This window comes from Vipera berus (assembly GCF_964194415.1).
Source record: "Vipera berus genome assembly, chromosome: 6".
Lineage (NCBI taxonomy): Eukaryota > Metazoa > Chordata > Lepidosauria > Squamata > Viperidae > Vipera > Vipera berus.
Window position 1 is genome coordinate 74527645 of NC_138208.1, and position 23698 is coordinate 74551342.

At 45.1% G+C, this 23698-nt stretch overlaps 1 protein-coding gene across 1 annotated transcript in view; it reads right to left on the bottom strand.

Annotated features, from left to right (window-relative positions):
• Positions 1-1960: 1960 nt before the first annotated feature.
• The window catches only part of FGD4 (FYVE, RhoGEF and PH domain containing 4), a 67680-nt gene continuing 45942 nt past the window's right edge, over positions 1961-23698 (bottom strand). Inside the window, exons 9-16 of the mRNA XM_081331267.1 lie at positions 18640-18786; positions 17003-17175; positions 14004-14034; positions 13639-13734; positions 11850-11975; positions 10384-10524; positions 4452-4592; positions 1961-2366 (exon numbers count right to left, since the gene is read on the bottom strand). Of these exons, the coding sequence (XP_081187393.1) occupies positions 2097-2366; positions 4452-4592; positions 10384-10524; positions 11850-11975; positions 13639-13734; positions 14004-14034; positions 17003-17175; positions 18640-18786 (1125 nt within the window). The 3' untranslated portion in view covers positions 1961-2096. The remainder of the gene's footprint in view (positions 2367-4451; positions 4593-10383; positions 10525-11849; positions 11976-13638; positions 13735-14003; positions 14035-17002; positions 17176-18639; positions 18787-23698) is intronic.

Consider the following 23698-nt stretch of genomic DNA (forward strand, 5'->3'; position numbering starts at 1 on the left):
AGAAAGTAATTCCAACTGAATTAAATAAAGTTAACTCCCAAACAAAAAGTATAAGATGTGAGAGTCCGTTTGGTCTACACAAGGCTAGAAACCAGAAAACTGTGAGTTCTAGTCCCGCCTTAGCCATAAAAGCTGGCTGGGTGACTTTGGGCCATTCATTCTCTTTCAACTCAAAATGTCAGGCTCAGGCGACAAGCTGGTCAGTCAATTCTTGTCGCAACCAGACGATCAACATTCAGTTGATTTGAAAAAAGCACACTTACAGGAAAGTGCAAAAAGAAATGGGAAATTCCAGCATAAGATTGTACTTCTTCAAGAAAGTTTTTAAAGGAAAGTATAAACACACATTTCCCAGTTTTGCAGAAATGTATACTTTTTGCACAACTTTAAAATCATGTTCTGTTATGCTACAAAATGCATGGCCATGCATAGTGATTAATCTGCTTCCCATTGTCATGGTTTTGGGACACATAGGCAGTGACATTAACTGAGGCAACATGTGTATGGTTTGATGAGGAGTTATAAGTGGTCAGTTCAAATATCTTATCATCACATAATATGTTGTTAATTATGCTAGAACCCATGCCACTGATTCAGATATAAAATATAAAGATGTATTCTATTCAGCAATGCACTAGTCTTTGGATGAAGACTAATGGTTTAATTATGATTTGTTAATTTAAAATGTTAAGTGAGACTCTTCGTTGCACAAAGCATGATTTGACTGAATCTTTGCTGGTCAGCTGCAAACAAATTTCTCCATTTGGGCATTATGCTAAGACTGTAACTGTTACGATATGGTTAGTTTTAACCCTAGTTTATTGAGTAAATAACCCTGTTCACACATAATCTTAAGCCATAAATCATGGTTTACAGTTGGCTTTACACATCACATAAGCCAAACAAACTATTTTATGGCTTAGTGTAATGTATGAACTCAACATATATTTAATTTTCTTTAATCATGATTTGGTGCAAAGTCTGAACTGATTCATAATATTTAGATCTCTGTATTAAATACTAATATAAAGGGAAAAGAGATATCACAAGACATTTTTGTGACATTAAGATTAAGCTGATAATTACTAAAGCATTTATAATTTTAGAAATGTAGCACCACTTTCCAAAGGTAACAGAATTGAGAAGTTATGCTTTTCAAACCACAGCTAGAATCTATACATCCAGTACATGCCTTTACTTTTTCCAATTCTGTATTAATGTATAAAAATACCAATATTAGGATCTTCGGTCATTCGGGTTTCCTCCCGCGTAGAACTAAAGGTGTAGGTGCAACGTTTCGACGGAATCCCATCCGTCAGAAAACAAATACCAATATTATTCTATATAAACAAGCCACCAATTGTCTTTTAAATGTAGAATCTTTTGCTTAAATTCTAGAGGATGCATGCTTCATTTTTAAAAATCATAGGCAAGCATAAATTTAGTATCATGAAGATAAATCAAAATCGAGTATAGTACATTTTCCTGTAAAAACATACCCTGCAAACAGTATATAATGTTCTTATTGTTCAATAAAAAAATTTTAACAGGAAAGAATTAACTTTTTAAATAGATCATTTGAAATGTTTAGATACTCTGGATATTGTTTGGTTCACAAACAAAAATGTATAGTTTTTATATACACATCAGTGTAAATAGTGCGAGAATTTAAATGCTGTAAGCTAATCTAACTTTAAATTTCACTACATCTATTTGGCAATGTAGAGGTATATCTAAAAACACACATGTATGATTCATAGAAAATTACCAAGAGATCAACTTCATTATGAAAAAGCTGTATCATCCCCCAACAGTACTATGTTGTATGATAACAATCTTGGAAATAACAGCATTAGGTTAATATTGATGACTTTTTGGCTAAGACATTAACGGAATAAAAAGAAAATGTGGAATGCTTCTGTACATTAATTTTATTGACATAACATAAACATAAGGACAATTTTTCTAAAACGATATGGACTTTTTTGTTCTTTTCCAACATAAAGTGCTAAGAACCATGGCAGAAAGGCTGGCATATTTTCAAATTTGTTTTAAGAAGTAGTGTCAACCCCAATATGAATGGGAGAAATACAGCTTTACAGACCATTGGTGGATTCCAGTTTTGCAGTGCTTTCATGCTGATCCTCCAAACTGATTTGTGAATCATTGCAGCAATCTGGTGTTTCACCTTTAACAGCCAAATAGATGATTTTCAACCACTTCTGTTTCAGCTCTTCATTATCTGCTGCAAAACTGTGCACAGACTTAGACTGAGTCAATTTGAAACTGTGAGGGAGGTCAGCACTTCTTGGGGTGTCATCTACTGTGTAGCCCAAAAGTGGAATAGTAGCCAAGGCTTTGACATCCTATGTAAACAGAAATGAAGTCACTTTAAAAAGGCAACATCTGATAGGAGTCACCAAAAAGAAGCTTCTTAATTTATTATAGAGCACAGGTCCCCAACCTTTTGGGCACCAGGGACCAGTTCCGTGGAGAGTGGTTTTTCCAGGGATCAGAGGGTGTGTGGTTTTGTGTGCTGCCTGCATCCCGCGGACGGGGCTTTCCTTGTTTATGCAGGTTGCTGGCATGCTGTGGCCCGGGGTTGGGGACCCCTGTTATAGAGGTTATACTATAGAGGATATTAGATTTCCAACAGGAGAAAACCAGTGACAGGGGAACAAAAACGTTCTCATTCCTATTAAGATTAAATTTTATAGATCAAACATGCAACCACGGGGGGGGGGGAATGCAAAACTGGAGAAAACCACCTCCTAGGTCATCAGGGTATCAGATCTCTTTCCTCCCTGCCCTTTCATTACCTATGGCAGACATGTCAAACTCGCGACATCACGTGACATCGTGCAACGTATCGGGACAGTTTTGCCATTGCCGGCAATGGGGTGGGTGCAGCTTCCGGATGATGCGTCTGACCCGCGGCAGTTTGACACCCCTGACCTATAGCAGGGCTTTTCAACATTTTCACCCATTGTACCACTTTTAGGATATGGCAACATCCGAGTACCACCAGTCGCCTAGCAAGGTGTCAAAAACTTGATGACACGCCCCCCCCCAAAAAAGGAAAAAAGTGATGAAGTACAGGTAGTGCTCGACTTACAACAGTTTGCTTAGTGATTGTTTGAATGGCACTGAAAAGAGTTCCCCCCAAGCCACAGCCAAGCAAGACACCTGCCTGCCCACCCAGCGGCGCTCTTCCTCCTGTCCAAGGTTTTCATTGTTGTGAGCATTTCTGTTGAGGATTGGCAGCGGGGGTGGGGTGGGGGGTGTTTGGTTTTTATTCCCCCCCCCCGTCTGCTAGGTGGTTGCAGCAGGTTTTGGTCACTTCACATGACCCTGGGACACTGTGACCATCATAAATATGAATCAGTTGCCAAGCATCTGAATGTAAATCAGAAGACCCTGGAGATGCTGCAACATTCCAGCTGATTGGCACTTCTTCTGGGCTCAGAAGCACCAGGATCAGCGCCGAGCTCCACCTGGAGCCTGGTGCTGATCCTGGCACTTCCACTGAGCCCTGACAGCCCTGCAGCTCCAGGCTTCCCTCACTCAGGCTTGTGTGGTGCTGCGACCAATTCAGCTCATTCCCCTCCCCCGCTACTCCTCTAGGATGGTTGTGTACCACCTGCCAGGTACCAATGTACCACAGGTGGTACCTGTACCACTGCTTGAAAAGCCCTGACCTATAGCTACCACACTCAAGTGCAAAAATCCATATGACCACAAGTTAGCAGCTAAGAAGTCCTAAAAAATCTAAGCTACTGTTGCCATTAGATGCTCCCCAGATTTATAAAACTCAGACCTGTTACAGGTAGTCCTTGACTTACAACCACAATTCAGCCCAAAATTCTGTTGCTAAGTGAAACAGTTGTTAACTGAGCCTTGACCCCATTTTACAACCTTTCTTGCCACAGTTGTTAAGTGAATCAATGCAGCTGTTGAATTAGTAACACGGTTGTTAAGTGAATTTGGCTTCCCCATTGTCTTTCCTTGTCAGAAGGTTGCAAAAGGGGATCACATGACCCCAGGACACTGCAACCGTCATAAATATGAACCAATTGCCAAGTGTCCAAATTCTGATCACACGACCAAGGGGATGCTGCAATGGTTGTAAGTGTGGAAAAGGGTCATAAGTCACTTTTTCAGTGCCGTAAATTTGAATGGTCACTAAACAAATAGCTGTAAGTTGAGGACTACTTGTATCCCATATCACCCTCTGTTAACAGAAGATGGGGAGAGATACACTGTTGTCATAGCCAATTCTGATTGTTATTGTGTAAACTCTTCTTTTACACAAGAAAAATCCAATTCAGAAAGAGTAGAAATTAGAGTTGCAGAATTGTAAATACAAGATACAGTAAGCATGTTATCATGTTACCCTAAGGAGAGGAAGGAACTTTGCTATGGTCTGGCTTCCATTCCTTTTACATACATACCTGTGGAGCACCATACATATATAAAACAAGGGCTTCATGTTTAGGTATCACACACCAAGCCTTTTGCCATGTTTTCGATTTTTCCAAGTACTGTAGAAAACTACATATCACGCTGTTCCCTGACACTTCTGCTGATTCAATCTGTGGAGATAAAAGGAAGGTGGTTAAGGAATTCCAAAAAGATCACAATAATTGTTCACAATTCATGAGACGACAATTGGTAAGGAATAAAATCATAGCAAATTACCGTATATACTTGAGTATAAGCCGAATTTTTCAGCCCACTTTTTGGGCTGAAAAATTCCACTTCGGCTTATACTCCAGTCAACAAAAAAACTTACCGAGGACTTGTGCGCGGCCGAGGCTTTGGTGCTTCCGGGATCGCCCGCACCTCTCCCAAGCCACCGCCGTCCGAGACCTGCCGAAGTTTGGGGAGGTTTGGGGAGGTGCGCGCGCACCTCCCCAAACTCCGCGCCTTGCCTGCCTGCTTCTTTCCGCAGCGGAAAGAAGCAGGCAGGCAGGGCGCGGAGGAACGGAGACTTGCCGACGTTTGGGGAGGTTTGGGCGCCTCCCCAAACCTCGGCAGGTCTCCGTTCCTCCGCGCAGACCTGCCGACGTTTGGGGAGGTTTGGGCGCCTCCCCAAACCTCGGCAGGTCTCCGTTCCTCCTGCCGACCTTTGGGGAGGTTTGGGCGCCTCCCCAAACCTCCCCAGGTCTCCGTTCCTCCTGCCGACCTTTGGGGAGGTTTGGGCGCCTCCCCAAACGTCCCCAAACCTCGGCAGGTCTCCGTTCCTCCTGCCGACCTTTGGGGAGGTTTGGGCGCCTCCCCAAACCTCCCCAAACCTCGGCAGGTCTCCGTTCCTCCTGCCGACCTTTGGGGAGGTTTGGGCGCCTCCCCAAACGTCCCCAAACCTCGGCAGGTCTCCGTTCCTCCTGCCGACCTTTGGGGAGGTTTGGGCGCCTCCCCAAACCTCCCCAAACCTCGGCAGGTCTCCGTTCCTCCGCGCAGACCTGCCGACCTTTGGGGAGGTTTGGGCGCCTCCCCAAACGTCCCCAAACCTCGGCAGGTCTCCGTTCCTGTTTGGGGAGGTTTGGGCGCCTCCCCAAACCTCCCCAAACCTCGGAAGGTCTCCGTTCCTCCGCGCAGACCTGCCGACCTTTGGGGAGGTTTGGGCGCCTCCCCAAACGTCCCCAAACCTCGGCAGGTCTCCGTTCCTGTTTGGGGAGGTTTGGGCGCCTCCCCAAACCTCGGCAGGTCTCCGTTCCTCCGCGCAGACCTGCCGACCTTTGGGGAGGTTTGGGCGCCTCCCCAAACGTCCCCAAACCTCGGCAGGTCTCCGTTCCTCCGCGCAGACCTGCCGACCTTTGGGGAGGTTTGGGCGCCTCCCCAAACGTCCCCAAACCTCGGCAGGTCTCCGTTCCTGTTTGGGGAGGTTTGGGCGCCTCCCCAAACCTCCCCAAACCTCGGCAGGTCTCCGTTCCTCCGCGCAGACCTGCCGACCTTTGGGGAGGTTTGGGCGCCTCCCCAAACGTCCCCAAACCTCGGCAGGTCTCCGTTCCTGTTTGGGGAGGTTTGGGCGCCTCCCCAAACCTCCCCAAACCTCGGCAGGTCTCCGTTCCTCCGCGCAGACCTGCCGACCTTTGGGGAGGTTTGGGCGCCTCCCCAAACGTCCCCAAACCTCGGCAGGTCTCCGTTCCTGTTTGGGGAGGTTTGGGCGCCTCCCCAAACCTCCCCAAACCTCGGCAGGTCTCCGTTCCTCCGCGCAGACCTGCCGACCTTTGGGGAGGTTTGGGCGCCTCCCCAAACGTCCCCAAACCTCGGCAGGTCTCCGTTCCTGTTTGGGGAGGTTTGGGCGCCTCCCCAAACCTCCCCAAACCTCGGCAGGTCTCCGTTCCTCCGCGCAGACCTGCCGACGTTTGGGGAGGTTTGGGCGCCTCCCCAAACCTCCCCAAACCTCGGCAGGTCTCCGTTCCTGTTTGGGGAGGTTTGGGCGCCTCCCCAAACCTCCCCAAACCTCGGCAGGTCTCCGTTCCTCCGCGCAGACCTGCCGACCTTTGGGGAGGTTTGGGCGCCTCCCCAAACCTCCCCAAACGTCGGCAGGTCTGCGCGGAGGAACGGAGACCTGCCGAGGTTTGGGGACGTTTGGGGAGGCGCCCAAACCTCCCCAAACAGGAACGGAGACCTGCCGAGGTTTGGGGACGTTTGGGGAGGCGCCCAAACCTCCCCAAAGGTCGGCAGGTCTGCGCGGAGGAACGGAGACCTGCCGAGGTTTGGGGAGGTTTGGGGAGGCGCCCAAACCTCCCCAAACAGGAACGGAGACCTGCCGAGGTTTGGGGACGTTTGGGGAGGCGCCCAAACCTCCCCAAACGTCGGCAGGTCTGCGCGGAGGAACGGAGACCTGCCGAGGTTTGGGGACGTTTGGGGAGGCGCCCAAACCTCCCCAAACAGGAACGGAGACCTGCCGAGGTTTGGGGACGTTTGGGGAGGCGCCCAAACCTCCCCAAAGGTCGGCAGGTCTGCGCGGAGGAACGGAGACCTGCCGAGGTTTGGGGAGGCGCCCAAACCTCCCCAAACAGGAACGGAGACCTGCCGAGGTTTGGGGACGTTTGGGGAGGCGCCCAAACCTCCCCAAAGGTCGGCAGGTCTGCGCGGAGGAACGGAGACCTGCCGAGGTTTGGGGAGGTTTGGGGAGGCGCCCAAACCTCCCCAAACAGGAACGGAGACCTGCCGAGGTTTGGGGACGTTTGGGGAGGCGCCCAAACCTCCCCAAAGGTCGGCAGGTCTGCGCGGAGGAACGGAGACCTGCCGAGGTTTGGGGACGTTTGGGGAGGCGCCCAAACCTCCCCAAACAGGAACGGAGACCTGCCGAGGTTTGGGGACGTTTGGGGAGGCGCCCAAACCTCCCCAAAGGTCGGCAGGTCTGCGCGGAGGAACGGAGACCTGCCGAGGTTTGGGGAGGTTTGGGGAGGCGCCCAAACCTCCCCAAACAGGAACGGAGACCTGCCGAGGTTTGGGGACGTTTGGGGAGGCGCCCAAACCTCCCCAAAGGTCGGCAGGTCTGCGCGGAGGAACGGAGACCTGCCGAGGTTTGGGGAGGTTTGGGGAGGCGCCCAAACCTCCCCAAACAGGAACGGAGACCTGCCGAGGTTTGGGGAGGTTTGGGGAGGCGCCCAAACCTCCCCAAACGTCGGCAGGTCTGCGCGGAGGAACGGAGACCTGCCGAGGTTTGGGGAGGTTTGGGGAGGCGCCCAAACCTCCCCAAACAGGAACGGAGACCTGCCGAGGTTTGGGGACGTTTGGGGAGGCGCCCAAACCTCCCCAAAGGTCGGCAGGTCTGCGCGGAGGAACGGAGACCTGCCGAGGTTTGGGGAGGCGCCCAAACCTCCCCAAAGGTCGGCAGGAGGAACGGAGACCTGCCGAGGTTTGGGGAGGTTTGGGGAGGCGCCCAAACCTCCCCAAAGGTCGGCAGGAGGAACGGAGACCTGCCGAGGTTTGGGGAGGCGCCCAAACCTCCCCAAAGGTCGGCAGGAGGAACGGAGACCTGCCGAGGTTTGGGGAGGCGCCCAAACCTCCCCAAAGGTCGGCAGGAGGAACGGAGACCTGGGGAGGTTTGGGGAGGCGCCCAAACCTCCCCAAAGGTCGGCAGGAGGAACGGAGACCTGCCGACGAGCCGCGGCCACACAGGGTATTCCTGTGTATTCAGGCTTGCAAAATGGCGGATCGAGCCTCTGCTGGCGGCAGAGGCTTGCAGAACGGCGGATCGGCTTATACTCGAGTCAATAACTTTTTCCAGTTTTGGGGGGTGAAATTGGGGGTCTCGGCTTATACTCGAGTCGGCTTATACTCAAGTATATACGGTAAGTCACAAAAATGAAGAAGCCCATCTGGTGGCTTGGTATTTCACTGTTCATCAAAGAAACATGACATGGAAGCAATGTAATCTTGCGGAAAGAGAATGAAAATGGAAGAATCGCTGACCTTTTACAAAATATTTAATAATCAATCAATTCCAGGGAGCATTTTCTTCATTTTACTCAAAATGCCATTTAGAAAAAGTCAAAAAGGAAACTCATGAAGTAGCTTATAACAAAAAGCGTCGTCTTCCCTCTGGCTTCTTCTGAAGTCCTTCTTGAAAGTAGCATTGTCAAGTTTTTCACAAAATAAAAGACTATGGTTGAGTATGTTTGCCTCTAAACAGCAGTTGGCGTGGGTTTGTTGCGCCAAAATAATCCTTGGATGTAATAAAGAAGCAATAACGGGGTTTTAAAAGTAGCTAATAAAACCAGCAGCACTGGAGACTTCCAATGAATTGCAACTTATAAGCGTATTTGCAATTTTGGAAGGATGGATTTCTTTTAGTAAAGTCTCAGCAAAATTCTGTCACTTTTCCTTCTGCCTTTTCTCTTCTCTACCTTTAGCAGTCAAAACTGTGTCCAATGGAAACCCAAGAAACACTATCATTTTCAATATGGTGGTTGAGGAACCAAAATTAGCAAGAAGGTGAAAACTTTGTATCTCTGCATACAGTGCTAAATTACAATTTGCAACTCAGCACAGCCTTTGGCTACGCGGGACGCGGTGGCTCAGTGGGTTAGGACGCTGAGCTTGTCGATCAGAAGGTCGGCAGTTTGGCGGGTCGAATCCCGAGTGCCGCATAGCAGAGTGAGCGCCTGTTACTCGTCCCAGCTTCTGCCAACCTAGCAGTTCGAAAGCACGTAAAAATGCAAGTAGAAAAATAGGGACCACTACGGTGGGAAGGTAACAGCGTTCCATGCACCTTTGGTGTCCAGTCATGCCGGCCACATGACCACGGAGTCGTCCTCGGACAAGCACTGGCTCTTCGGCTTTGAAACGGAGTTGAGCACCGGCCCCTAGAGTCGGAAACGACTAGCACGCATGTGCGGGGGAACCTTTACCTTTACTTTACAGCCTTTGGCTAGTTAGTTCTCATGAATGCCTTCCTGACTGCATGCAATTTTAAGTAATTATGAGAATTATCGATGCCATTTTAACAGAATAACAGAGTTGGAAGGGACCTTGGAGGTCTTCTAGTCCAACCCTCTGCTCAAGCAGGAGACCCTTATACCATTTCAGACAAGCGGCTGTCCAATCTCTTCTTAAAAGCCTCTTTTGAAGGCAAGCTGTTCCACTGGTTGCTGTTCTCACTGTCAGGAAATTTCTCCTTAATTTTAGGTTGCTTCTCTGCTTGATTAGTTTCCATCCATTGCTTCTTCTCCTGCCTTCAGGTGCTTTGGAAAATAGATTGACCCCATCTTTGTGGCAACCCCTCAAATATTGGATCACTGCTGTCGTGTCAGCCCTAGTCCTTCTTTTCACTAAACTATACATACCCAATTCTTGCAACTGTTCTTCATATGTTTTAGCCTCCAGCCCCACTTTTCTGCACTCTTTCCAGAGTCTCTGCATCTTTTTTATAATATGGTGACCAAAACTGGATGCAGTAAGTATGGTCTTATTACTTTTAAGTTAATAAAACATTTTATTAAAACATTTTAAATTCATAAAATGGGGGCAGGCAACAAACATACAAAGCAATGTAAATAAGCATTAAAGAGCCTTGGTGGAGCAGTGGGCTAATGCCTCCTTAAGTAACACCAGCTGCCTGCAGTTAGTGCAGGTTCGAGTCCCACCAGGCTCAAGGTTGACTCAGCCTTCCATCCTTCCGAGGTAGGTAAAATGAGGACCCAGATTGTTGGGGGCAATAAGCTGACTTTGTAATAATGCCGCTTGGGGGGGGGGAAAGCCCTAATAAGCAGGCATATACATAGAATAAAGGCTATTGCTAAGCACATTGATTTGTGCTTCTTAGATTGTAAGCCGCCCTGAGTCTTCGGAGAAGGGCGGGATATAAATGGGATTAAAACAAAGAAACAAAAAACCCAACATACTTTAATTCTTTAAATTTCATACCTCCAATATTCCTCTTTTTTTCTTTTCTTCACTGTCAGTGCACCCTGTTATAATGTGGTAGCAATCTTTACAGACTTTGTTCAGTTTATTGCCATCATACTCAAGATGAGCTTTATAATCAGAACATTTCCAGCAAACCACCTTAAGAAAAAAAGGAAAAACCGAGTTACTTTGGAACATTAGTTTGCTTCAAACATTAGCTCCAAACACCATTTGCCATGATGAGATTTTTTACTAAAGGATTAATTTATTAATTTATTCTACAATGATAGCAACCAAATATGAACTCCATCCAGTAGTTCTAAAACAGGACTGTTCAGGCATTTAGCACCACCTCTCAAAGACAAAAATGATCAAAGAGCCGCAAAAGAAGATAAGGGTAATATTGACCTTAACTTTCAGTTGAGAAAAATCTGTAAATTAACCAGCTCTCCATATCACGAACATCAGTATCATGGTTAATTTAGGAACCAAAAATTTGTTTCTGTGTTCAGCAAAGTATCACTAGATGTGGACAGTCAATACATGTACCGGTAAATGTGATGTACAAAAATATGAATATATAACTTAACATCTATGAATTATCCAATTAAAAATATCACAGAAATAAAATTATTCCAACTAGAGATTAAGATTGGTACTCTGAAAAAGAAAATTTCCAAAGATAACTTGAAACCAGATGAAGATGATCAGTTGGAGGCTCAAATAGCTTATGACAGTTCAGAATAGAGATCGGAAAGCAGTAAAATGAAATCGGTTGTGGTTATTTTAACTAACAAGTTAATAAAACATTTTATTAAAATGCTTTTAAGGGGCCTTCAAACTTGGCCCTTTTATGACTTGTGGACTTCGACTCAGAATTCCTCAGTGCTGGCTGAGCAATTCTGGGAGTTTAATAATTTAATTTAATTTAATAATTTAATTTGTATACCGCCCTTCTCCCGAAGGACTCAGGGTGGTGAACAGGGCAATACATAATAAAAAACAGGATACAAAAATTAAAAAGTGATTAAACAACTATGCCCGTAGTAATTGATACATATTAAAAATTAAAACTAATTATAAAAAACCCAACCCCATCCCGTCAGACCAGGCCAGCTTGTTCAAAAAAGAAGGTTTTGAGATCGCGCCGGAAGGAGCGAAGGTCGGGGGCCATCCGGAGCTCGACCGGTAAGCAGTAAGCGGTTCCAAGTTGAAGTCCACAAGTCATAAAAGGGCCAAGTTTGAAGACCTCTGCTTTTAAGTCAATAAAATGTCAAAAGGAACCATTTACAGAAAATTTTCCTGCATTGGCCATAAGGGGGCGCAGATTTGGTTCACAAGTGGTTCACAGATTCTGACTTCCTGCCATGGCAAGTGTCAGCTGAAACAAAACAGCATTTAAAAGCAATCACCAGATGGAGTTTCTGAACAAGTTTTTGGCAGCTTCAGCAACTGTTAACCAGCAGATGTGGCTTTGTGCTTACATGCCCACAAGCTCGGCAATGATGTCTCCTCCTTGTTAGTGCATTAAATGGCTCTTTGCATTTCATACACATAGTCACTTCATTGTCTCGGATCCATCTTGGGGCTCTCTTCCCGAGCTCAGCAGTCTCAGAGGAGGGGAAAAGAATAAATTGTGGAACATTATTAGAAGAAAAGGTAATTAAGTCTCTGCCTGAAAATCCAGTGGAATGACAGGCTAATCTTAAAAGTAAATAACAGGTGTTGATGCTACTATAAACAACAGCTGCATATTTAGGATTGAAAGATATTCAAGATTAGTTTGATGCTTTGCATTTTCCCCTGACAGCAGTAACCAAATCCAGTAATGTAGGAAAAGGCAGGGCATGCCAAAGATTAAAATAGCCATACATAAATAAGTTCTGCTAGCAATTGTAGGGAAATAAAAGAGAAATAGATACTTGGATCCTAACTTTAATGGCAGCTGGGCTTCAATCCCATAAGTACAGTAGACCTTAAACCAGGAAAAGATATTCAAATGAGCACAGCACTCTTTATATGTGCAAAAAGAGGGATCAAGAGAATTTCTGTAGAGATCAGAACAAATGGATTAACCAAAAAGACAGCTATGTTGTATGATAATTAGAAATGGAATCTAAATTTAAATGTTGTTTATGTTCTGTTCATTGACTGAATAAAGAATAAACTGTGATTATCACAGTATGTATCTCTCTTGCATTTTTTAATGTCTCCCTCTGGAACTCTTTCACTGTTTTCTAAAGAAATGCTTGTTTTCCAAATATTATGTACTATCCGTTGATTTAGGGTTGTTTTTTTAAAAAAAAATAATGTGCAATAGTAAAAGGAGTGAGAAATGTTGAGCAGGGAGTCACACAGAGTTTTTAAAAGACAAAACAAAACTCTTATCATGAATGGATAGTAATTGGAATGAAAGATTTATAACAGGAGATTGTGGCACCATATATGCTTGTCTGTTCTCAGAGTCTTGACTTTTACATCATAGAATAATTTGTTAGATACAATAAATCTTCAAGTGAGTCTGCAGTTGGTCCAGCCTCATAAATTGAAATGATATGTAAATACCTTTGCCATGTATATGACAGATACCAGTTTGCCATGCTGAATTTGACTCACACTATTATTTTTTCCCTCTCCTATTATTCCTGCTTCCATCCACACCCTTCGTCTCTTTCTTTTGGCAAATCAGACCATCTCCTGGATAGACATCTCTGTGCAGGTCTATCCATATACATTAAAAGGTAAAGGTTCCCCTGCATGTGCGTGCTAGTCGTTTCCAACTCTAGGGGCCGGTGCTCATCTCCGTTTCAAAGCCGAAGAACCAGCACTTATCCGAGGACGTCTCCGTGGTCATGTGGCCGGCATGACTAGACGCCAAAGGCGCACGGAACACTGTTACCTTCCCACCGTAGTGGTTCCTATTTTTCTACTTGCATTTTTTATGTGCTTTCGAACTGCTAGGTTGGCAGAAGCTGGGACGAGTAACAGGCGCTCACTCTGTTACACGGCACTCGGGATTCGACTCACCAAACTGCCGACCTTCTGATCGACAAGCTCAGCGTCCTAACCCACTGAGCCACTGCATCCCTATATGATACATTACAATACAGTGAATAAAAACAGGCCCATATAAGCGATTACATGACTTGAAAGGTCATTCTAACGGCAAACTAATCCGTTTCATGACTTATTTTCAATTTTTTCTGATATGGATTTTTGAATTAATATGAGCAGACAGGAGTATACATAACCCAAAAGATACACTCAACTTACAGAAACTTCAATAGGCATGTCATCGTATTCTTTTGCAATTGCATTTCTGAATGTTTCATTTCTTTGCTGAAAAGCATCTATAGTACTCTGAAGAGTCTGGAATCAATGAAATGGAGAAAGAATATCAAATTTAACATAACAGAAGAGTAAATGATTAAATGTCAGACCAAAATGAATACTAGAGATAGATATGTGCTTGATTCCAGTAACTAACTTTTTAACTCAACAAACATTGGATATTTAATTTCAAAAGAATCATGACAACAGCAGCAGCAGGGGAATAGCCATATTACCTAGTTGCATATAAAGTGTCAATCTTAGCACATTTATTGCATATTTGGATATAAGAAGCCAGGTGTATTTACCTTGATCCATTCTTCTTTGTCTTGTTCAGAGCTAAAGAACACAGTTGGAGATAATGGTTAAAAGCATGTTTAAAAGCATATTCAGAAATTGTTAACAAGCTAAAGCCATTTTACATGGCAAGGCATACAAATGATGAAGCATATAAAAAGGTACCTATCGAAAACATCAAAAATATCTAATTGCAAGAAAAAAGAGAACTGGGATCCTGGATTAAAAAACTGATGCCTTTCAACTGTGCATGATTAAACCTTTGTTGAAATATGACATCTGAAATGAGCTCAGAATGATATTTAACATGTATGTATACCAGAATAATGTCTCTAATGCAGTGTCCCCCAACCTTTTGGGCACTAAGGACCAATTCTGTGGAGATAGGTTTTTCTATGGACTGGAGGGGTTGTGGTTTCAGACTTAGCAAATTGTTCTGGTCAATTCAAGGCTGGATTTCTCCCATCTCCGATCTTCCCTTCCACCTTCCAGAAATAAAGTCATTTAAAGCTATAGCTATTGATCTGAATTGTACTGAGAAATGAACTTTGTTACCACATATATAAAATTTTCCTGCCAAATTGAACTCCACAATTAAAACTAATCTCATGAATTTGTACACTGCCTAGCATGCATTGTTCAAATTACTTCTAAAAGCAGATTTGGAAGAGAAATTCCATAGTTCTCATCAGCAGGTCATTTACATAAAAGCCACTTAGCAGTTTCTTTTCCATTCCCGTCCCCTAAGCGTAGACAAGCTTGGGCTCAAGCGATTGCTTTCATATTATCTAAGTCTTCTGTAGTGATACATTAACAGTTCTACTATAGGTGACTTAATATAACATATTACTGCCTGGAAATTAGTGCTCTGATGCTTTCAGTTTGCAGAAATAAAGGATTTTTTTTGCTAGGGCTGTGCAGATTTGAAAGCAAAAAGATGTTTGCAATATGCAAGGATCCAAACAGAGCAATAGTTGCACATAATCGCTGCTTTAAAGAGTTGCACCCAGACTGCAACCTGCTACTTCCAAATAATGGTTTTGCCTTCAAATAGGCATATAATCAAAGGAATACCTATGATTATAGGAATGCCTATGGGACATCATATTTTCCCTAAGAACATCAAAGAAGGAAACCAAGGCTGTGACTTGCTTTCACTTTCATGGAATCAGAATAACTACTAAACAGACCAATGGTTCTGTTCCATGACTCCAGACTGTGTAGCTGCATGATAAAAAATAAATCTTACATCTGTGTCAACTGCTAGAACATGGGAGGTTTAATAAGATAATACTCTAGGCATTTAAGTCTTGGAGGTACAGACAGAGACTGTATAAATTGATCTAATCAAACATTAAGTTCTGTTTCTCACAGGGTTGCAGTAATGGCTCTGTGAGATCAACAGGAAGCAATCATCTCTATAACAAAATGCATCTTATAACCAGAAGCATCAATTTGCACTCTAGTGGAATCAAACAAAGACAAATTCTTCTGGTAAAGAAAATCCTTAGGGCAAACTAATGCAATTTTTATGGGGATGAAGAAGATCACTGTTTATCAGTATAAGGCAGACATGTCAAACACAAGTGCTTTCATGTGGCCCATGAAGCCATCCTGGAAACAGTGAGGGAACGGCCCCCACTGCCTTGGCCCTGGCCCAGAGACCCTTCTTCTGCCAGAGACCCTCAGATCTGTCCCACTCCTGCCCAGGCCCCCATAGGCACCCTTGATGTGAACGATGTAGAGCTGGCCACGCCCACCCAGTAGGCCATACACACTCTAGCCACGCCCACCCAGTAGGCCACGCCCACCCAGCCCATACCCACCCGGCCCCCTGAGGGCAACCGCAATGCTGATGCGGCTCTCAATGAAATTGAGTTTGACACCCCTGGTATAAGGCATGTACTCAATAACATAAGAAGAAAGATGTAGCTGGTATTACAAACATTTATCTAGCCTTTTTATTTATGCTCATTAAAAAACAGAAGAGATTATGTACTATGGAAAGGACCCTAAAGAAACTTTCACGTCATAGAGACATAGAGCATCCTGCAATCCACTAATTATAAATAAACAAACATGACTATTAACTATTATTCCACATTATTTAATATAAACAGAATTCAGTTAACAGTGTTAAATACATCTAATATATTTCTTCAATCTACCTGAATCACTTATTTGGTTTCAATAATGAAATGTTCCAAGTTATTTTTGTAATTTTAATATAGGTTATTCTCAGATCTCTTCAGGCCAGATATATTTTCAAGCAACTTGATGCCTTCTGTTCAACATTTCCACTGAAATTGGAGATTCATCTAACCATACAGGTTCTATTCAACCTATGATCGCAGTTAAACCCAAAATTTCTGTTGTTAAGCAAGGCAGTTTTTAAATGAGTTTTGCCCCATTATACGACCATTTTGACCACTGGTAAGTGAATCACTGCAGTTATTAAGTGAATTATACAGTCATCAAGCAAATTTAGCTTCCTCCTTTGACTTTGCTTGAATGGGAAGGTTACAAATGGTGATCACATGACCCCAAGTGCCCAAATTTTGATCATGTGACCATGCGGATGTTACAACAGTTGTAAGTGTGAAAAACAGTCATAATTTACTTTTTAAAGAGTTATTGTAATTTCAAATGATCATTAAACGAATGGTTTTAAGTCAAGGGCTACAGGAATCTAACTGACCTGGAGAGATTAGGGGAAAGGTCAAAAATCAACAAAAAATCAGCTGGGCAAAGCTACCAGCATGCTGGCTGAGGAATTCTGGGAGTTGAAGCCCACACATTTTAAAGTTGCCAAGTTTGAAAATGCTGACCTAAAACCCATCATGTCCTTTCAATCACACATTTTGAATTTCACTAAGAAGAATGAAAAGAACCACTGCTTTCCAAACGAAAGTCAGATATATGCCAGTTTTCAACATCTCTGCTCCAGGACTCTAATGTTTTACTTTCGTGTGACTATGCTTCATGCAACAGTCTTAAACTCACTTCTTACCTGGCCTGCAACTCTAAAGTTCGTTCTTTCCCAGACACTTGGAAAGTGTGTGGGTATTCTTCATTGTGGGTTTCTACAATCTTCATACCATCAATGCCTACTCTTGTCCGGACTGTAAACTTGGATCCCACTAAGCTGAATTTTGGTACACAGTACAGCAACATGTTATTGAACTGGAAAAAAAACAACAATATACCAAAAGACATTAGGATCCACAATTGTATTAAGTGGGTTATATTGAACAAAAAGCATTCACTTTCCAATGTGAAAGTTGTGTCTTAGTGAAAGAAAAATAAGAAAAATATTAATTAATAAATGGATAGCATAACTAACTTTGCTACAATCTTCCCAGGATATTCACTCAATTATAGTTCTCTTTTAACATACAATGTAGTACAACCTGAGAGAAATGTTACATTTGCCAGTGTGCAAAATAAGTACGTGTTTCATAAAGGATTAAAATAGTGAAGCCATTTTTATTTTGTTTAATGTTTACTTTAAAAAAAAAGTTCTTTGGTTTTGAAAGTACAGCTTGCCTGGAAGCTGGTTTTGAGTGTAGAGTGTGTGAAATATTTTCTGGGAATAATTTTAAGTACAGTAAAGGATTGTCGAGATTGTTCTAAGGATTGTTCTAAGGATTGTTCTAGCCACATCTGTGTTACACAAACGTTTTTTAGAACTTAACTGACTTTGAGTTAAATCTGGCCTTAAATATAAACATGACTTTTAGGAAGAAGGCTGGAGTACAAGTAGAGAAACTTAATTTCCTCTTCACAAGAGAAAAAAAATAGTTAGAAAGATACTTTTGAAACTAACAGAAGGCATTTAAGTGTTTTCAGTGGGCACATGTCAGGCATGGGTCCACACATGAAAGTTCAATTAAACTAATGTATTGCTTCACATGCCTATGCACAGGAATCTTCTCAACTAACAGGTAGCACCTGCTTTGAGTTAGATCAGGGTCCATGGAATTTAAAGGGGGGATCGGACTTAGTCTGCTTGTGGCTATGTAGGGATTCTAGGCTGATTCCTCTTTTAACTCTGCCCCCAGATTCTGCTACTCTTCCTCCTACAGTACCAAGATGTACTAGTTAAATACACCATTCATTACTTATCCATTCAAAAATAGGGGATGTGAGATTAAGAGAAGGTAGCCTGGTGGACAATTTCATAAGAATCCTTTTATTAATCTATAATCTAGTATTTATTTATTTGAATTTATTACCACTTGTCATCCTTTCCCCACTCCACATTGTTTTTTTTGTAAACTTCCACCTGTAAACCGGGAAGTTTCCTTTCTCAGTATACATAAGCACCCCTTGTCATTTAATTATGTTTCACCCTTATTTGCATCAACATTAGTTCTAGTTAGAATTAACTATGGTTCCTGGTCCTGTCTGAAGTAAATTATAAGGCTGTTTAGAAGGAAGGCATGTTCATATTTAGCATTGCTTCACAAGTTATGTTAAGAACAATTAGGAACATTATACTAGAAAGAGAACTACAGAAAGTCAATTTGGAAATCTTTCTTTGTAGGAAAAAACACAGCACTGAAATAGCACTTCCCCTTCACCTGCACAAACATAGAAATCCATTGTTAAAGACATTTAAAATGGTAGTCAGAGGAAAATACTTACTAAGAAGAGATATCTTTCTTGAGCTGATGTGTTGCGAGCAGCAAGCTTAAGTATTTGCCCTTCTTTTATGAGTTCATTTGAAGGGTTGACAATATCTTCTTCTTCCCCTAACATTTCATACACTTCTAGTAACTTCTTCAAATTTTCCTTTTTCATCAAAATAAAACAAATGACAACATTGATGCAAGCTGCTTGCAACTATTTTATGAAAGTTGCAAAAGACGGAAAGCATTGGTTTTAAAAATTAAATTACAGACTTGTTTTTATATATAAAACATTTCTGTCGCAAAACAGTTGACCCTGGGCAGTGTTGCAATTAAATGACCTTCCTGGTAAGAGAGTTCTATTGGTTAGTCCATAGGTAAAGGTAAAAGGTAAAGGTTCCCCCGCACATGCATGCTAGTTGTTTCCGACTCTAGGGGCCGGTGCTCATCTCCGTTTCAAAGCCGAAGAGCCAGCGCTTGTCCGAGGATGTCTCCGTGGTCATGTGACCGGCATGACTAGACGCCAAAGGCGCACGGAACACTGTTACCTTCCCACCGTAGTGGTCCCTATTTTTCTACTTGCATTTTTACGTGCTTTTGAACTGCTAGGTTGGCAGAAGCTGGGACGAATAACAGGCGCTCACTCTGCTACGCGGCACTCGGGATTCGACCCGCCAAACTGCCGACCTTCTGATCGACAAGCTCAGCGTCCTAACCCACTGAGTATTTTAAAAATAGCAGTAAAATATTGAAGTATTATGTTCATTCACTGAAAAGAAAAGAAAAATACTAGTGTGCACCCAAATTTCTCCTGAGGCTTGGGTGAGATCTATCTCAGGATAATTCTATATGGTGTTTAACAGAAGTTCCAGAATTGCTAGGACAATTAACCAGTGGAACAGCTTTCCCGCAGAAATTGTGGGCATCCATCACTGGAAATTTTTAAGAAGAGACTAGATCAGGGGTAGGCAACCTTGGCTCTTATGGCTCAGGAATTCTGGGAGTTGAAGTCCACAAGTCATAAAAGAGCCAAGGTTGCCTACCCCTGGACTAGACAGTCACTTGTCTGAGATGGGGTAGGTTCTCCTGCTTGAGCAGGGGACTGGACTAGAAGGCCTCCAAGGTCCCTTCCAGCTCTATTGTGTTCTGTAACACATAAAAAAAGATGTTTCATCAGGTATATTGCTTAGTTCACATATAGCAGTTCTATAATTTTCTCCTGAAAGCCAAGGCCAAAGAACATCTTGCTTCCTCAAGACTGGAAAAGCCAAAATATTGGTGATGTAGAAAAACAAGAAAAGTGTTCTAAGAATTGTGCAAAGATGCACTTCCTTTGGGGGAAATCATCTATGACAAAATCAGGAGCAGGTGTACTTGCCATAATAAATGGCAACTGCTTTAATTGCCACTCTGGGTAGTGTATGAACTTTTGGGAAAACGAATGTAATATTTTAATAAAAATAGTACTTTTCACTTAGGCATCCATAAAATTGATAGTTATCCATAAGATTCAAATACAGGTAGTCCTTGACTTACAACCATTTGTTTAGTGACCATTTGAAGTTATAATGGCATTGAAAAAGGAGACTTATGACCAGGGCTTTTTTTTGTCATAGAACGCACCGGAACAGAGTGTTGTGATTCAGGGTCAGCCTGTGGGTTCGGCAGTTGGGTCGGATGACTCAGATGAGGGGGAGGAGGGGGGTGTTTGAAGAACTTGCTGATGATGGCTTTGAGGCTCCGCAGAGCCCCCAGCCAGGCCCCTCCTACCTGGTGGAGACCCAGACCCAGCTGTGTGAGCCTGACAGTGTGGATGAAGATGACCCACAGCTGGCCCTGTTCAAGGACGCCCGACGCAGGAGGCAGTCAAGTAGGAACAAGCAGAGGAAGGCTGTGGGACTTCTCGGAAGGAGGCAAAGAGAGGCCACGCCCTGAACTCTTTATAAAGGGAATGTTTGGGGGAGGGCTGGTTTGCTGAAAGCAACCGCTCCAATAGAGTTTCAAAGCTCCGGTATCTTGTTTCATGTTTTGTTTGTTGTTGTAATAAATTTGGCAGACGTATTCCAGCCTTTTGCCGTCTGTAAAGGGGTTGCCTTTTCTGCAAGGCCGGTAGCAGGCTGGTACAGAACAGTTTGCTTTCAGCCTCCCACCCCTTACTAATATTATGGAGCAGCTACGTGCGGAGAATGCCCAGCTCACCCAGCAACTCACTTTGCTGGCAGCTCAGGTGGCTCAACTGCAAGCTCAGGTTCATGCTGCACCCCCACCATCACCCCCACCCAGGAGAAAATGCCAAGTTGCAATGCCGGATAAATTTACAGGCACTCCAGAACTGTTTCCTGCTTTCCTGGGACAATGCCAGCTCTTTATCAGCGTGAGAGCAGCTGATTTCCCCACTGACCGGGATAAGGTGGGGTTTGTGTTAAGCCTTCTTTCGGGTGATGCAGCTCGTTGGGGCACGCCTCTGCTGGCTCAACCTAGCCCATTGTTGGACAACTTTGTGGGGTTTTGTGATCATATGCGTCTGATGTATGAGGACCCTATTAAGACGCAGACTGCTACTCGACGTCTGAAAGCTCTGAGGCAGGGTCAACGCCCCCTACAGGGCTATATCAGCGATTTCCGGCTGCTTAGCCAGGATTCCGCCTGGAATGAGGCTGCGCTCGTGGATGCCTTCCAGGATGGATTGTCGGAGGAGATGTTGGATGAGCTGGCCCGTGTGGATATTCCCTCAGACCTGAATGGGCTGATCCATCTCTGCCTGCGGATCGATGCTCGGTTGCAGCAGCGAAGGAGTCGCCGTGCCACCCCACAGACCCCTGCCGCCCCTGTTGTGCGAGATCCCCCAGTTCAAAGGGAGGAGCCAATGGAGCTGGGTGCCGCCAGGTCTCGTCTATCGGTGACTGAAATGAACAGACGACGATCGGGGGGGTTGTGTTTTTACTGTGGGGACCCTGGACATTTGGCTGCTTTTTGCCCAAAGAAGCGACAGCGGGCATCAGTGATCGAGTCTGCCCCAAGAAAGTCCCCTACTTTTCTGTCGGGAAACGCCCCGAGCCCGATCTAGACGGTGTGATAGATCGGGCGTCCCACAACAACAACACTGAGCGACGTCTTTCCGATGCTGCCTGTGGACCTCCACGGCATCTGATATTGGAGGCACGTCTGATCCTTCCTGGCAAGCCAGAGGGGATTCCAGTCCATGCCTTAATTGACTCTGGGGCCACCACAAATTTTATGGACTCAGCATTTGTGGCCAAATGGGCTGTTCCCCAGTGCCCGGTGGATCCGCCCATGTTAGTGGAGACTATCGATGGTCGAGTGCTCCTGTCTGGGCCTATTACGGCCGCCACGCAACCATTATGTATGGCCATCAGTTCCCATGTGGAGGCCATCCAGTTCTATATCACCTCAGACCTGCACTTCCCCGTGGTCTTGGGACTGGCGTGGCTCCGGGCGCATGACCCACAGATCTATTGGTCACAGAACTTGGTCACCTTCCCAAGCTTGCAGTGCGTGGACCACTCCCGCCATATTTGTGCCGGCCAGGTGGAGGGTTTCCCAGGGGTTTCCTTGCCTCCCGAACTGTCCGACTTTGCTGATGTGTTCAGCGAGACAGAGGCGGATCAATTACCCCCGCACAGGCCCTATGACTGCCCCATTGATTTAGTCCCTGATGCGCCTCTCCCAGTGGGGCGTTTGTACTCCATGTCGGACCCCGAGTTGGCAGCATTGCGGGACTTTCTGGAGAAGAATTTGGCTCGCGGTTTCATCCGGCCCTCGTCCTCGCCAGTGTCTGCACCCGTGCTCTTCGTCAAAAAGAAGTCGGGCGAATTACGGCTTTGCTGCGATTACAGAAAACTCAACGCCATCACGGTGCGCAACCGTTACCCGCTGCCCCTCATCCCCGAACTCTTGGACCGACTCCGGGAGGCTAAGATCTTCACGAAACTGGACCTGCGTGGAGCTTACAACCTCGTCAGGGTTCGGCCGGGTGATGAGTGGAAGACGGCGTTTGGTACTCGCTATGGACATTTTGAGTACACGGTGATGCCGTTTGGCCTGACCAACGCCCCCGCTGTGTTTCAGCATTTCATGAATGACATTTTCCGGGATTTGTTGGATCAGTTTGTCGTGATCTACTTGGACGACATCCTGATCTACTCCCCGTCGCGTGAGGTGCACCATCAGCATCTCCATCAGGTCCTGCAGCGACTCTGAGAACATCGGCTGTTTGCCAAGTTGGAGAAGTGACCATCGATTTCCTGGGTCACCGCATTTCTCCTGAGGGCATCGCCATGGAGCCAAGTAAGGTTGAGTCTTTGCAGAGTTGGCAACCCCCGCGTCGCGTGAAGGATGTTCAGCGACTTCTTGGATTTGCCAACTATTACCGAACTTTCATCCCTGGGTTTGCTGCCTTGACAGCCCCCCTCACCCGGCTCCTGCAGAAGAAGACTCGGTTCCAGTGGAACGCACCAGAACAACAGGCTTTCCAGACTTTGAAGGAAGCCTTCATGAAGGAGCCCATCTTGAAGCATCCTGACCCGCAACGGCCGTTTGTCGTGGAGGCGGTCGCCTCCGACATTGCCATTGGGGCGGTGTTACTCCAGGCAACGACGCCCAGCGGTACCCTCTTCCCTTGCGCGTATCATTCACGAAAACTGAACCCTTCGGAGCGCAATTATACAATCTGGGAGAAGGAGCTGCTGGCCATCAAAGCGGCGTTCGAGGCCTGGAGGCATCATCTGGAGGGAGCGCGGCATCAAATCAAGGTCCGGACGGACCATAAGAATCTGGAAAGCCTGCAGACCGCTCGGAATTTGAACCAACGCCAGATCCGGTGGTCTCTTTTCTTTGCGAGGTTTGACTTCCGGGTTCGGTACATACCTAGCGGGCACAATCAAAGAGCGGATGCTCTGTCCAGGAAGCCCGAATATTCCCGAGTGGAAGACAAGCTTCTGCCCAGGACAGTGATCCCCGTCGAGTCTTTTGCTGCGGTACGGGAGCCGGTTGATATACGGGCTCGGATGCGGGAGGCACAGCAGCAGGAGGTGTGGGTGGCTCAGCGGAAGGAG